The sequence below is a fragment of the Phyllostomus hastatus genome, unplaced genomic scaffold (genome assembly GCF_019186645.2).
Source record: "Phyllostomus hastatus isolate PE091 unplaced genomic scaffold, TTU_PhHast_1.1 phas_contig_80, whole genome shotgun sequence".
Taxonomy (NCBI): Eukaryota; Metazoa; Chordata; class Mammalia; order Chiroptera; family Phyllostomidae; genus Phyllostomus; species Phyllostomus hastatus.
In genome coordinates, this window is record NW_025333960.1 from 31,142,585 (window position 1) to 31,157,483 (window position 14,899).

Consider the following 14,899-nt stretch of genomic DNA (forward strand, 5'->3'; position numbering starts at 1 on the left):
CTATGTTTTAGCTCTGCTGTTGAACTCTCTCCTCGCCCCTCCCATCTCCCAACATACATTCGCATTTCTTTCTGCTCTTTCTTCCAAACTTGCCCAACTCATCTTTGCGATTTCAGAAAAATGCCACTGGATCTCCCAGTATGAAGGATTAGTACAGATTATGGGGAACAGTGTTAATTATTGGTGGAAGGGGGGCTGGCGCGTCGCTCCAATGTGCTCCTGATTTCCCCTGGGCCTTTCTGCCTGGTAATAAGCCTTCTTTAATCTGGCAGGCCCCTTAGTGAAATCAGCACCATGGACAGTGGTATTGATTGCTTCTGAGAAACCATCACAGCTGCTCAACCAAATTACCTTTGATATGTGACCTTTAATGTAATTACTGCAACATCAAAGTATTTCTATAAATTATTAAAGAACTAATACACTCCATCATTTAGCTATTCTGTTGTATGTAAAATAAACAACCACAAGTTAATGTTAGATCCCGAACAATCCACACTTGCTACTGAAATTCCCCCAGTCCTGGGCCTCTCCCCCTTCAAAACCCTAAGCCTCCCCCTCCCACTTTCTCTTTCTGTTTCCCCATCTAATTCCAGGCTTTTAGCCATCATGAAACTCCCCAGCAATCTCTCTCAAGCTGATGAAGGGCCTCCCATAACAATGTGGTATTTTCTATTCCATTCGGGTGGCTCTAAAATATCTATCACAATCTCCCCCAAAACAAAGTACCATAAACAGTTTATTAATCAGCACAAACCTTTCTCAGAAGCTTTGATTATCTTACAATATGGCTTTATGCTTCACATATAACATGGGGCGATGTGGAGCATATTTCTGCCATCTTACAGAGGGCACCCAGAAAGTAATTACTATAATATATGTGCATGTAGCTGTGCCACTAAAAACCAACTGGGGAATGGCCACCGTGCCAGAGCTGGGCTCCACATAAAAAAAACCCTGTGTGTTGTACCATTTCCATACATTTGCATGCGTGGGTATATTAGTAAGATGATTCAGGCCCGTGCTTTGCAATCACAAATAGCAAAATACAATACAAAGGCTGTCTTAATAGAAGGCCCTCCCCACCCCGAAACAGGAAAGGAAGGATCTTTGATACAAAGAAAAGGCTGCCCCTGCTGGAGTTGCTTTTCTCTCTGTCTACCTGGTTAACCTTTCCCGCTGTGGGGCAGAAACGGATACGTGTGTTTACATACTATTGGCTTGGTAAGAATGTAAACATGCATGTGTAAACATTGCCGAGCATACATACAGAACACACGAACTTCCCTGCAGTGTCCATTGTATAATACAGCTTAAACATGGTATATTTATAAATTCTTTAAATTATGCCCACAAACACGCACATATTTCCATTTATCTTTTAGATACTCAGTGAGCTGTATATCTTAGCTCCCATTCCACGCCCCACCCCCCATTTCTCTGAACCCACAGGAGACGCGGCACAGACCCTTGACCTGAGGAACACTTCTTATTTTATGGTGATGAACTAGCCTCGATAATAGCCATGGCTGATATCACACCCAGTTAGGGGGGACATAAATAATTCTCTTCTCCCCAGCACAGAAGCAATAAACCAGGGCTGAGGCGCGATAGTTTATCAAAGACGAGGGCTGGCTCCTTAAATAAACGCGGTGATCTCACTCGGGCGCGGAGCCTGGATGGTGAGGCGCCCCTCCTGCCCCGGACCCCTCCCCTGGAACAGCCAGTGTCAGACGCTGATCCACTGGTGTTCTGGCAGCCCCGCCAAGGAGAGCCCCGCGGGGCAGGCAACTCCCGGCTCGGGGGCCCTGGACACCCGGCGTGCCTGCCTCGGGCAGCCTGTACAGGCAGTGCACGGTGGAGACACCCGATCAGCAGGGAAGGAGCCCCGCCCAAGATTGTGGCCGCGGCCAAGTTCGCCCCTCTCCGGAATTCCACTGGGCCTGGACGGCGGAATGTGGGGCCGTTTTGCGAGGTCTGAGCTCGGCGCCCACGAGTCTCAGCCGCCGCTCAGCGCCTAGCATCTTCCAGGAGCGCTAGGGCAGGCGCGAGCTCCCGAGCCGAGGCAAGCGGCACGCCCGGCCCGGTATCCGCCCCCACGCCCGCCGCCTCGCAGTCGGGTCTCCCGAAGTCGCCCCCTGTCGGCGCGTCCGTCGCTCGCGCCTCGGCGGGCGCCACTTACCCCGGGCAGGGTCTTCTGCTCGTGCAGCGCGCTCTGGGCCTTCAGCGCTGACTCACGCTCGCAGTAGGTGAGGAAAGCGCAGCCTGGGGAGGGAAGCAAGCGGCGAGAGGGTCAGTGGGGCGCCCCCGGGCCGCCGACGCGCCTTCCCGCCGCCCTCCAGTCTCCAGCCCCTCCCTGCTCTTGGTCCCTCTCCCCACCTCTCTTTCACTCCTGTGCTCTCTATACTCCAGCCTTCCTGCCTCTGCGTTTTCCTGTCTGTCTGCTTCTCGTCCCTCGCGTTGCTGTTCGGTTTTGCTCCTTCGGCAAAATCTCCCCACCCTGCACCGCCCCTCTCTGGATGCCCCCTCTCCCCAAGGGTCTCTTCCTGTCCCCATCCCCTGGGGCCTCATGTGCCTCTGCCCTTTCCCTTCCAACATCTCTTTCACCCTCCCTTCATCCCTCCCTCTGGGCGCTGTTCTGTTTCAGCTCCAGCCCCAGTACCTCCCAAGGGCAGCTTTCACCCATCACTCCCAGCACCTCTAGTCACACTTGACCATGAATTTTTGTTCTGGCCTCCCTTAGGAATGCTGCGGGCTGCTTAATCAAGGATGATGGAAGGACCCTCCTGGCCTTCCAAATAAAGGCTCCATCTGTAAGGAGGACCCCAGGCCAGGTTGGCCTAATAAAATAAATGGGGCTCCATGCATCCCTGCCCTAGCCCATTGCCACATTTGCAGTGAGATCTTCACACCCCTCCCAGTCAGAGGGCTTCCTGGCTCACCCAGCCCATCAGTGAGCAAACTTAGGCCTGAGGCTGACCCTTGCTCTGCCTCTAATTCCTGGGTGACCCCTGCAAATCACATCTCCTATCCTGCCTCAGTCTCCGTGTGTATCAACTGAGAGTTTTGACCCATTGGTCTCTAAGGCTCAGTCTAGTTTTCCCCTTGAGTGATTCTGACAGTGCTTCACCAGGAAATTTGGGTTTTAAGAGCACTGTGTCTAACTCAAGGGGTGACTTTTTAATGCTGGCTTTTCAGGCACAATGACAAGGTAAAGAGAATGCTTGCTGGCGGGGGAGTCTTTCTGAAAGGCCCTTCACACTGCCCAGTGTCAGGGGCCTCTTCCTCTGCCCACAGACATGGCTGATTGTGACTTGAGAAGCCTGTAAAACTTGGGACCACAGGGAAAGTAAAAAAGCGAACTCTGGCCAGCAGTAGGTTTGACTCCTAGGGGAAGTGGCCTCAGACTTTCCAGTACCACCCATGACCCCAGGGAAGGCATCCTGCAGGCTGGCTACTTCCCTAGTTTCACTGTTTTTTTCCCCTCCCTTGTTTCACTTTCTTTCTTATTATCTTATCTGACCTCCCAACCACCTGTATTCACTGCCTCCCCCACTTTCCTTTGTTCTCACAGTCTCCTCACTTGGGATGCCTCTCTGCCCATTTTCACCTTCCCCCATCTCATCCATCTTTCAAGAATTGGACCAAGGTCCACCTTCTCCAGGCAGCCCTCCTTGACTGGTTTAGTCCATTTCAAGCCAACCTCCTTCCTTAACTGTCCAGAGCTGACCATTTAGTAATTCTTATGGCCATTTATCAACTGTTTCCTGAGTGCCCATTGCAGTCATATTCTGTGCCAGGCCCGGTGGCCCAGGCCCTCTTTTCATGAGGTCTGTAGGCTGGTGGTGCCAGTCTGGTGCCAATACCAGCACTTGTCATCAGGCTTGCTCCGGTCTCTTATTTCCCCAGACGGAGAGCTCCCAATGTCCTCTCCACTTTTGGACCCCACCACCACGCAGTGAAACCCCTTTCCTGCTCTTCCAATATAGAAATTGGTCCTGCCTCCCTTCCTAGCTTCAGAGAGGATTTTGGAAGGGAATATATGTGTGATGGAGACATAGAAATGGGAGGACAGAGCAGGGAGACAGAAACCCTCAGCTCCCTGTGGGCTCTCTGCCCTTCCTACCTCCAACTCCTGCCCACGGCCGGGAGGGGCTGTGAGTGCCAAGGAGTGTGGAGCCTCGCTCTGCTCCGTCTCATCCCTCCCCATCCAGACCCCACATCACCCCTCCTCCTTCTCCTCCCTGTTTCTCCCTCCTGGTCATGGCAGACGGTTATTGATGGAGACACATGGGGGACTGAAATGAATAGCGGTCAGAGGCCCCCGTGACGTCTTCCCTCGTGCTGCTCCCTGCCTCTCTGGGGGCCTTTTTCCTCCCGTCCCCTCGCTGGCCTCATCCTCTGCCTGCGCCTGCCTGCAACCGGGAGGCGGCCACTGTCTAGCTGCATACAGGCAAGCCAGCTCGGGACAAGGTCAGGGGCAGGTTTGGAGAGGGAGGAGGAGGGAGGAAGAGGCTGAGAGAATGACCACATTGTTTCCATGGCCCAGGATAACAAGAAAAGGACTCCAGAAAAAAGATAAATAGAATCTGTTGCTTTTGCCTGGCTTTCAGGAATTTCTGTCACAGTTTTTGTTTGTTTGTTTGTTTATTTGTTTGTTTTGTGGAGAGAGCTCACAGCTGCATTTTGAACTAGAATCTTTAAGGGACCCCCAGACCCTGTGTAACTTCTCCTTGACCCCACCTCCTTTCATTCTGCTCCTTGCTCACCCCCTGGCCTCCTTCCTGTTTCTCAGCCCTGCCAGGCACACTGTCTCAGGACATTTGCACTGGTTGTGTCCTCCTCCCAGAATGCCCTCCCCAACTATCTGCATGGCTTGCTCCTTCAGTCCCCTCAGGTTTCTGCTCAGATGAGACCTCCACAGAGATACTTCTCCTGACTGCCTCATTTAACACAGTAACCTGCCGCCAACACATACGCTCTGGCCCCTTGTCACATCGACTCTACTCATTAGCGCCCTCACCCCTGACATATTAATATTGTATATTTGTTCCTTGATTAGCTGTCTCCCTACGCTCAGATGAGGTTTTGTTCATGCTTCATTCTCAGTACCCAGAACAGGGGCAGGAACTCAACCCATATTTGCCTAGAGCACTGAATCCTGAACACCTCAGCTGCTTTGGAGGGGACCAGTACAGGGGGTGGGGGGAACACAGAAGTGGTGCTCTGAGGCTGTTGGGAGCTGACTACGGCTCTGAGGACACAGAGGTACAACGGACTTCCAGAGCGGTAGGGGACAGAGGTTGCTGTGAGAGTTGATAAGTGACATGGGCTGGGAGGGTTCTTGTCCCCAAGGCTTCCTTCAGCCCAGAAATTCTTGCAGTGCCTGCCAGTGCAGTTACTGTCACTCCTTGCTCTCTCCTTGAGGTGACTGTCCCCTGAACAGGCTGACATGCGATTCTAGACAGGAAGCTGTGCCCAGGCAGACACTTACTAGCCAGGCGCCACTTACTGATTCCTCTCTGTGCACCCAGTTTCCTCATCTATAAGTGGGTACAGTCATTTCCCTTGGTGGCATGTGGTAGATGTATTTGCAAATGAGTATTAACAACCTCCGCAGAGCTCTCTAATCGCAGAGTGCAGTGTACACACAAATTCAGTCTTGTGCAGGGGGAGGTCAGCGAGGCAAAATCCCTCCTTGTCTCCCCTGCCAGGAGAGACCAGCCCTACACAGGGACCATGTGGGGCAAACCCACCCTGGCCTTTTCAAACCGCCTCTTCAGCCAGTGTGATGTTGCATCTGACAGTGTACCTGAGAGATGAGTTGTCTCACTAGGGCTCTTTAAAAAGGCAGATACGGATAAGCCGTTACTATCTGCTGACTCCCAGATGCATGGAGGGACTCCATCTGCTCCCTTGCTGAGGCAGAGCCCGGGGGGAATGGCAGCTTGGTGGGGAGGGGGTAGCTTCACAGGGAGAGTTTGCCATCACGGGGTGTTTCAGAGCATGGTGGGCTGGGGGTGAAGGCCAAGGTGGAGGCTCAGGGTATCCAGGGGACAGAGAGTGACCAGGCTTCCCCCATTGGGCTCTCACTGGCTTTTCATGTCGGGACAGTGGGTAGTACACACAGAGCTCCACCCAGATAAACTAGCTTTGACTTCCTGTTGCTCACTGCTGTTCCTCGCAGGGGCTGAGGAGGGGCTTTGAGCCGTGAGGGTGGTGCAGCGGCCACAGCTGAGCAGTCACTGACTCTGTCAAGCTCACCCTCCTATGGACGTGCTGAGGTGTCTCTAGAGACATGCCTGGTAAGGCCCCTCGGGAACTCACTGTCTGGCTGGGAAATGGATTCTCCCAGGGAGCAGCTGCATACCTGTGCGAGACTGTGTGGAAGATAAGGCTGGCTCAGGCCCTGAGGCTGAAGTTCCGAGGAGGTCTCAGAAGGAAGCATCCTTTCTGAGGATGGGGCTCATGGCACAGAAATCTCTCCCTTCCTTCGGGCCCCACGGTTTTCTGCCAAGGCCTGGCCCTACAGGTATTTTCTCATCCTTGTGCCCACAGAGGAGAGAGCAAAGGTCCACTGTAGCTGTTTGGAATAGCCAAACTTGAAAACCACCTAAAGGTCCCTCAGCACAAGGGTGCTTTTCATATTGTAGCAGTTTAAAAGGTGAAATGGTCCTACATGTGCCGACAGGAAAAGACACATTGTCTAAAGGGAAAAGCAGACTGTGAGATCACATATGACATGTATACAATGGAGACACAGTCTAAGAGTTCTAGATGTTATCAACTCTGGATTTCCACCATAGCACAGTCTAGGAGGGTCATCCCAAGCTGAAAACAGGGAGTATAGGGGCTGGGGGATGTCTCCCATGGCTAACTCTTTTTTGTTTTATTTGACACATCTGGACGTAGAACATATTCACGTATCACTTGCATAATTAAAGATAAAAATATCTTTGCTGAAAGAGGAGGCTGGAATAAAAAGGGGATGGGTGAAAACAGGTGAGCCAGCCAGGAGGCAGGACCCATAGTTAGTTTTGAACAGACAAAGCTTCCTGGCAATTTCTTCATGAGGGAAATTGTCATGGGTGGGTCATACTGTGCCCTTGTTTCAAAGCTTCCTTTGAGCTCTGAGAGTTGAAGCAGGTTCTCTCTGCCCAGTAAGCTGTAAATGGCATTCATTTTGGTCCATGGTCCAAAGCTCCAGAAACTGATGTTTGGGGAATGGATTCACAGTGGCTCACAGAGCCTCCCTATCTCTGTGCTCCCATTCTCCTTGGGCCCTGCCAGCTGTGGGACACTGAGGGCAGGATCTGAGGGGAGAAGCTGCAGAAATGGCTCAGGAAAGTCTGGGTAAGGAATGACCTTGTCCCTGAGCTCCCACCTCTTTCTTCCCTCTGTCCTGGTGGTTCTCCCCAGCTTATCACCTGAATCTCCCAGCCCTCACAGCCAGTGCTTTTTATCTCAACCCCTTCTGAATCATGGACTTGAACAGAATCGAACTGCAGCCTGGTGGGGCAAGAATGGATTTAAAAATGATTGGGGGTGGGACTGGGGGATGAAGGATGTCGGACTCCAAATGAAGTTGTACCACAGTGCTGCCATCAGCAGCTGATGCATTCAACTCTATATTTGCACCCGGGCTCCCTGCACACTCCCAGAGGCAGACTCCCATGCTCACCCCTCTGGCCCACACAGGCCTACCTTTTCTCTGCTACTCAGTTCTGCATATGCACTGAACACTGGCCTGCACTCACATTTCCTTGCACTGCCATTTAACCTTTTTCACTCATCAGCCTTGTTCCTCCTATTTATCAGTTTCATGTCTTGGGTCTCTGAACAAACCATCAACTTCATGAGAGCAGAGATGGTGCTTTGTAAATGGAGAGCTGAGCTTCTAGCTCAGGTACCCGAGGGCTGGGAGAACAAGAGAATCCAGTGGGACTAGGGGAAGAAGACCTACAATTGGGGAGCTGAAGAGAGAGCAGGAAGCACTGAGTGCAGAGAAGGGAGGGAGGGGAGAGGTGGGTGTGGCCAGGAAAGGTTAAGAGTGGCTGTTGACAGGCTAGGGTGTGGGTGGGCGGCAGACACCCTTCTCCAGCAGGGTAGCCTACAGATGCTGGTGCAAGGGGCGCTGCTGATTCCTGAGAACGTGGGTGGGCGCCCTCTCTCACGTAGGGGAGAACAGAGCACAGCAGCAGAATTAATTGCACAGAGATGGCAGTAATTTACAAAGCCCTGTGTGCGGGTATAAAAGGCCCTTGTCATTGTGAAGTGAAGGAAGTACAATTTCCTGCCCAGCTCTGAACAGGGCTGAAGCCTGGGGTGTAATCACGGAGGGGAAGGCTTCCCATATGCTCCCTCCTCCCACCCCAGACAGGCCTTGGCTTCCTACTAATTGAATTACAGAATTAGCCAAAGGAAGGTGGCTCTAGAATGCGGAGATCTGGACTTTAATAAAACATCAGATCCTTCAAGCCAGATCCAGGCCAGTCACTTTTCCGGTCCTAAGGAAGTGGGAGGAAGCTGGGGCGTGGGGGCGAGGGGGCAGGGAAGGGAGCAGGGAACCTACCACCCAGCCAGACCCATGGGTCCAAGGGGGCTCCCTGTTTGGTGTGGTCTCCTTAGAGGGTCCAGGAAGGCCTCCCTGTGCCCCAAATCTCCACCCATTGACCTACCGTGGTGCCTTAAATTCCACCCTCAGAGCATCTTTCCTGATTGGCTCTCACCCCAGGCTGTACCTGAGAATCACCTGAGGACTTAAAAGACATATTTGGGCCACTGCAGAGAAATGGAGGCAGAATCTGGGTGTATGTAGGGAGAGGTGTGGGCAGAGAGGGGGAGAAACAGAGGGAGCTCTGCCAGCCCCCCTGGAAAAAGGGTTACTGGTGTTCTAAGGCCATGTCTGTCCCCTCATCCAGCTTCTGTCCCCGTGGTCTGGGTGGTCACGGACAGCCTCCTTGGTTCTTCTAGAGCAGATGTCCCTTCCACACATGTGCGGGTAGAACAGCTGCAGAGGACTTCTTCATGTCACGCCCTTCCTCTGGGAATGTCTTCTCAGCGCCTCGCCTGTCTGGGGTCTGCACCTCCTTCAAGACCTGCTCTTCAGTGAGGCCCAAGCAACTTCCTCAGCCATTTTGGTCTCACTTTCTGTGGATTCCTATGGGGGCCATGCCCTTGTCCACTGCCCTGAGTCTGCCCCAAGGGTGAACCTAGTTTCCACTTCTAATCTGTGAGCTTCTTGAGAATGGGCCCTTGCAACAAGCAGAGAAGAAACCCACGGGGCCCTGCCCCTGTTTCTGCCACTCTTCCCCAGTGCCCAGACACTGGGTGATCCCCCTGCCATCTTCCCAGGATCCATCCTGGCCACACCAGCCCCCTAGTCCTTTCTACCTGGACCTTACTCCCCCTCTCCTCCCTTTTCCCATGAGCGCGCCCTGCTGGCATTCCATCCCTAGGAGAGGGGCAACGATCACCCATCCATAGCACACGACTCCGACTTCCTTTTTATCCTCCTTCTCCATGGGGGAGCCCAAGCCTAAGAACAGCAGCCTTTCCCCTGCTGCCTTCGCTGAACTTCCCTCCTCTGGAGCCCTCACGACCTTCTAGGAGTGACTAAGCCCCCCTTCCTCCAGAAAGCCTTCCCTGACTACACCAACCCCAAAATCTCTTAAAGCCCTTAGCAATCGCCACTCTCACCTGGCAGTTGGAATACACATCGTTGTCTACCTCACATTTGCGTGTGCTTGCCCAAGTGAAAATACTCTACTACGATAGCTGCTAACTCCAGGGAACCCCTTTTCCCTCCCAGTGACAGACACCATTGAGTGCAGTGGTTGCTAACTGCATTCTGCCCCTGGCTGGGTGACAGTGAGCTGAGTGTCTGGGGAGGGGCTGCTGGCTCCAGGGCCATCAGGGTTTGTGGAGAGGGTCTGGGATGTCCACCATGGGCTTACATCCCCGGTGGTGGCAGGAGCCATCCGTCTTCCCGGAGGAGGCCTGTGGTGCGGAGACCCTGGGGCTGCCAGCAGGAGGGGGTGACGGGTGGCACCCTCAGCCAGTGAATTGGGACTGCTGCCCTGCTCACCTCCTCAGGGTGCTCCAGGGCTGAAACCCCACCCTTGGCCAGCATCTTGCTTTGGGCTCAGCACTGACCTCCTGTGTCACCTCTCTTTAAACCAGAAATTCCGGAGAAGCTTTTCTCAGAGTTAAAGCAGGGTGTAGGAAATGGGAACCTGGACCCAGCTCACTGTGACTCTAATGTGTCTCAACCTCTCTTAGCCCTTGTGTTCATTGTGGCCACAAGACAGAGGTGGGCACAAAGGCAGGGGTCTAGATCTGCCCTGACCTAGACTGGAAACCCCTTGGATACAGCCCTGTTGCTCTTTTCCTGCTGGGCGTAGGGCAGGGCCCAGTTAGTTCAGACCGAGGGGTAGGCAGTGCACCTGAAAAATGAAAGGACCTGTGGGCAGGCTTTTGCCGAGTGTCTGTCCCTGCCAGTTGCCCTTGTTTACACCCTCGGCACTGGAGAGTTACATGCCTGGGGTGCGCTGCAACACCGTGACGGCACTGTGCAAAAGGACAAAAAGTGGACATGACACACTGACGGCCTCTCCCCTTTCTCAGCGAAGAGCTTTTGGTCTGCGGCGGCAGGAGCTGACAGGCCCACGAGGCGCAGGGAAAGTGTCAGCCTCTCTGAGGCCCAGCCCACGGGAGAAGTCAAACCTGTTCGGCTGACATGTGTGCTGGGCTTTGTTCCCACGGCCAAGGGGCTGGCCCTGCCTCCTCTGGGCCGGAAGCTCTGCTGGTCCCCAGGACGGCGGGAAGCACTGCCTTCAATTGTGCAGAGGATTTTTACTTGTCCAAGTGCTGTCGTGCCCGCAAGCTCATCATTCTTTTACCTCAGAGTAGGCCAGGGGCACATCGTCAGTGCCTGACAACTGCAAGAGCCTGTGTGACTTGCCTCGGTGGTGGAGCAGACACCTGGAGCCCCTGGATGGCTAGTTTGGGGCTCATTTCCCTCAGCCTCCTCTAGAAGCCCTGGGGAAGCGTCTCAGCGAAGTGCTGGGGCCCCTGGGTGGGAGATGCTCTCCCTCTACACCCCCACCCTGTGGCCTGCACTTGTGTTCAGGGTCTCAGGAATGACCTCATTCTTGTCCTACACGAACCCAGGGGGAGTCAGCTGAGGTCCCCGGGGCCACAGGCACCTGACCTCCCTCTACCCCCGTGCCCTGTCCAATGTCAGTCAAAGTCAGGCTTCTCCACAGAGGGCTCTGAGTATCCAGGTTGAATTTAAAATGCATGTGGGCATTCTCCACTCACACGAGTGCTGGGATAAATGCTAGAGCCGAGAAACTGAACTGTGTTCCCTTTTAATTAACCTGGTCTGGGAGTTTAGATCTTCCTATTTTGAATTTTCTCAGAACAGGGTGCACCTGCTGAGAAGCCAGGGGAGGGAGAGTGTGGCAAGATGGGGGGAGGGGGTTCGGCGGGGAGGGTGTGACTCCATTGGAATGGACCTGGGCTCACTGATTGCCACAGTGGAAGGGGCAGTTGGGGGCTCCCTTGGTGTAGCCTCACTCATTGCTAAACTGTGGGAAATGGGGAACAGGCATTGTCTCTGAGAAATCAGGGACGTCTTAGCTTCTGGGAGGGAGCCCATCTCCCGCCCTCTGGCTTGGCCATCTCTTCCCCTGTCGGCTTGGAACTGCAGAGCCTGGCTGGCTGACTTCGGCCACACTGCCGATCCCCAGTCAGACATGCCAAGCTCCTCGACTTATGGGAATGGCACGGCGAGGTTGTGTGTCTTCCTTATGCCCGCAGAGGGAGCTCAGTAAATGCTTGAGTTACATAGAATTCCCCTGGTTGGAGCTTTTCATGGTGGCAGGTCTGGCTGAATTGCGGTTGGGTCATTTTCCCTGTAGGATCCCTTTCCCTAAGTAGTGGGAAGTGTGATGGGGCCCTTCCTGGGCATGCCCCCGTAGGCTGCACCCCCAGCCAGAAACTGTCCCCACCAGAGCCACAGGGACTGCCCTCAGGAGGGTGGGGGATCTGCCTCTCTGGCTCCTTTCTCCCATGGCAGGAGAGGATGTCACACCCGCAAGACAGGGGACTGAAATGTCTTTTTGTCCGTGTTTCAGTCACACTGAGTCACACTCTCCCACTGCGCGCATTTCCACGCCACTTTGCTCAGGTTCCTCCCGGGGAGGCCTTCCCTGCTCCCGGGTCCTCTTCTGGATCCTCCCTCCGGGAGAGCCCTCCCCAGCGCCCCAGCCCTCACTGATTCCCTTCCAAAAAGTCCTTCCAGTTCAAGGGCCTGAAACATACAAATAAGCCCTTGGTTAAACAGACTTTTCTGTTGGTTTTCACAGATGGGAGCTGTGTGTCCCTGGCTGGACTACAGCCTGTGGGCTGTGCCTCCCTCTGGCATCCTGACCAAGCCCCAGCGAGGCCCCATGGGAGATGCTGAGATGCTCAGAATTGGGGGGCAGGGGCACGTGCTCCCCTTTGATTGCACCCGGACATTCAGGACCTACCAGGTGAGGCGAATTAATCTCATGCCTCTCTTCTGGCTCCTTTCTTACAGGCCCTAACTCACTTAAAGAACAACAACAAAAAAATAAAATAAAAAATAGAAGCACACCAACCAAGAAATTCCAACCTCAGCATCCAAGACAGGTTATTTTGAAAAGACCAATAGCCAGGAGTCCTATATTACAGGATCAATGTTTGGAAAATGTGATTTTCTTTTTAAAAGCAGAAAAACAATCTCACACAGCCCTGGCAGGCCACGGTTCAGCTCTCATGGAGGGTGTCTTTCCCTCATGATCTTGGCCACTTACAGCACTCTTCTGGCTGGGCTTTGGGCTTCACCCAACATCAATAAGATAGGTTCAATCACAGGCATTTAGCAATATTTAACCTGAGGGCTGCCGCAAAGAAGTAGTCAGCAAAGGTGATGGGCTGCTCACCTCTGGGAGGTAGGCCCTGCAGCTCCCCCGCCCTATAGGAAGTATCAGGTATCGGTCACATTTTAGGAGTGGTAGGGGCTCTGGCCTTTTAGAGTCCCCATCCTGGGCAAGGCCAGAGCCACTCATAGTCACCATTCCTAGCTGACCTTGGGAGTGTCCCAGGTCGCTGAGGGGCAGTTGGCTAATGAGGAGGGTGACCTATTGGGTAGGGGACAGAGCCCAGCATTCAACTCGGTTTTTTCTCTTCCCAGAGACCCACCCACATGCCCCCAGAGCCCACCCAGAAGACTGAACTAATTAATTCATTGACTGGTACACAAGACTCAAACTATGTGAATGGGATTAGATGGAGAACCGTTAACTGTGGATGAAGTGGAAGGTGCTTCATTCATTTGTCCATTTACTCATTCATAACCATTTATAGGTAGTTCACCATTTGCTCCCTGCTTTAAAGGAGACCCTATGTAAACACACTTGCAAGGCCAGGTGATCTGCATGCAACAAGCATACCTACGAAGCTCAAGTTTGTGCAGGGCTCATCAGTGGCACAAATGACAACAGCAAACACCACTGATGTTTGGCTATAGGTTGGGTATTTTTCTAACTGCTGTACATGTATTAAATCACTTAATACAATAACTCTATAAAGTAGGACTATTATCATCCCCATTTTACAGGTGAGGAAGCTGAGGCACTCAGAGATGGAAGTCTTGCCCAAGACTTGTGGCCCTGACCTTGTGGCCAGGTCCATGGTAAGGCTGGGCTGTGAATCGGGGCAGGCTGCCTGCAGAGTCTATGACCTTAACCATGGGCTCTGTGTCCTGATGGTGGAGAAGTCTCAACTCTTCCCAGGGAGAGAACCAGTGTGGGCCCCCTGAATGAGTCTTGAACCTAGAGCGGCAACAAAGGAAGGACTGTTGGGGAAAGGGCTCTGCCCGTGCAAAGGCGAAGAGCCATGGGGGCTGCAGGGCGAGTTCAGGTTCAGAGGCTGGAGCCCATTCCCGTCCCCTCCAGAGCGCCTGCAGACACTTCCTCGACACCTTGCCTTGCCTCTCTTCCCCGTCTGTTCTTCCTCTGCTCTTCTTTCTGCTCCTCTTCTCCTTTCTCTCCCCTTCTGTCACTGCTTCATTCCTTCCCCCTTTCCCTCCTTTCTTTCCTTACTTTCTTCCTCTCTCTCTCCTTCCTTTCTCCTTCCTTTCCTTCTTTGTCTCAGGGCTGGAATGCCATATTCTTTCTTGTCCACCTACTTCAGTCCCACCCCAATGGCTCCAGGATGCGCTGTTTTCTCCATCCCTAAACAAGGGTCACATCCAACCCCCTGGTTTTTGACACCAGCCAGCTGGTGCCTCTGGGAGAGCCATTTAAGTCTGTGTCCTCATTGTTCAAATCAGCCGGATGTCTGGAGTCCTAGAAAAGGGCCGCCCCCTGGGGGGGCAGAGTGGCTCTGGTTCTGCAGTAGCCTCTGCCTTGTTGTGGAAGCACCTGGGTAGTTTGGCTTTACATAACCCTCAGGATCCTTACCCAGGAAATGGGGATAAGGACACTTACCTCTGGGGTCATGGGCATCCAGCAGGATGCCTGCCATATAATTAATGGGAGGATTACTGTTGCTGTCGTTGTCAGTACGGCAGTTGTAATGTGACGCTAAAGGTTCCCTACGGTGTGAAAAATAGCTTTGGCATTTATACTCTCTGGTGTTGTCTGCTTCCCTAGCATGGGACCTGCACATTTACTTGATTACACCCACCCCCATCCATTACCACATGGATAGGGACCCTGTCTGCGCTTCCTGCCCTAGCACAGGCCAGCACACTGGGGCCTCAGAGCCACTGGGGGTCTGCATTGAGAGTCAAGGATGCAACTGTGTTTTGTTTACCTTGTGTATCTAATATGCTAATGACAGGAGGCAGTAATGGGCTGGCAGGGAC

The 14,899-nt window shown here is 53.3% G+C and overlaps 1 protein-coding gene across 50 annotated transcripts in view; it reads right to left on the reverse strand.

Moving 5' to 3' along the window:
• CELF4 (CUGBP Elav-like family member 4) overlaps positions 1–14,899 on the reverse strand; it is a 295,478-nt gene that overhangs the window by 217,455 nt on the left and 63,124 nt on the right. For 49 of the 50 annotated variants that reach the window (XM_045849759.1, XM_045849723.1, XM_045849721.1 and 46 more), the window contains exon 2: positions 2,183–2,265. In XM_045849759.1, coding sequence (XP_045705715.1) covers positions 2,183–2,265 — 83 coding nt within the window. Of the gene's footprint in view, positions 1–2,182; positions 2,266–2,379; positions 2,437–14,899 lie in introns of those variants that run through there. The other variant, XM_045849756.1, reaches the window with a different exon arrangement.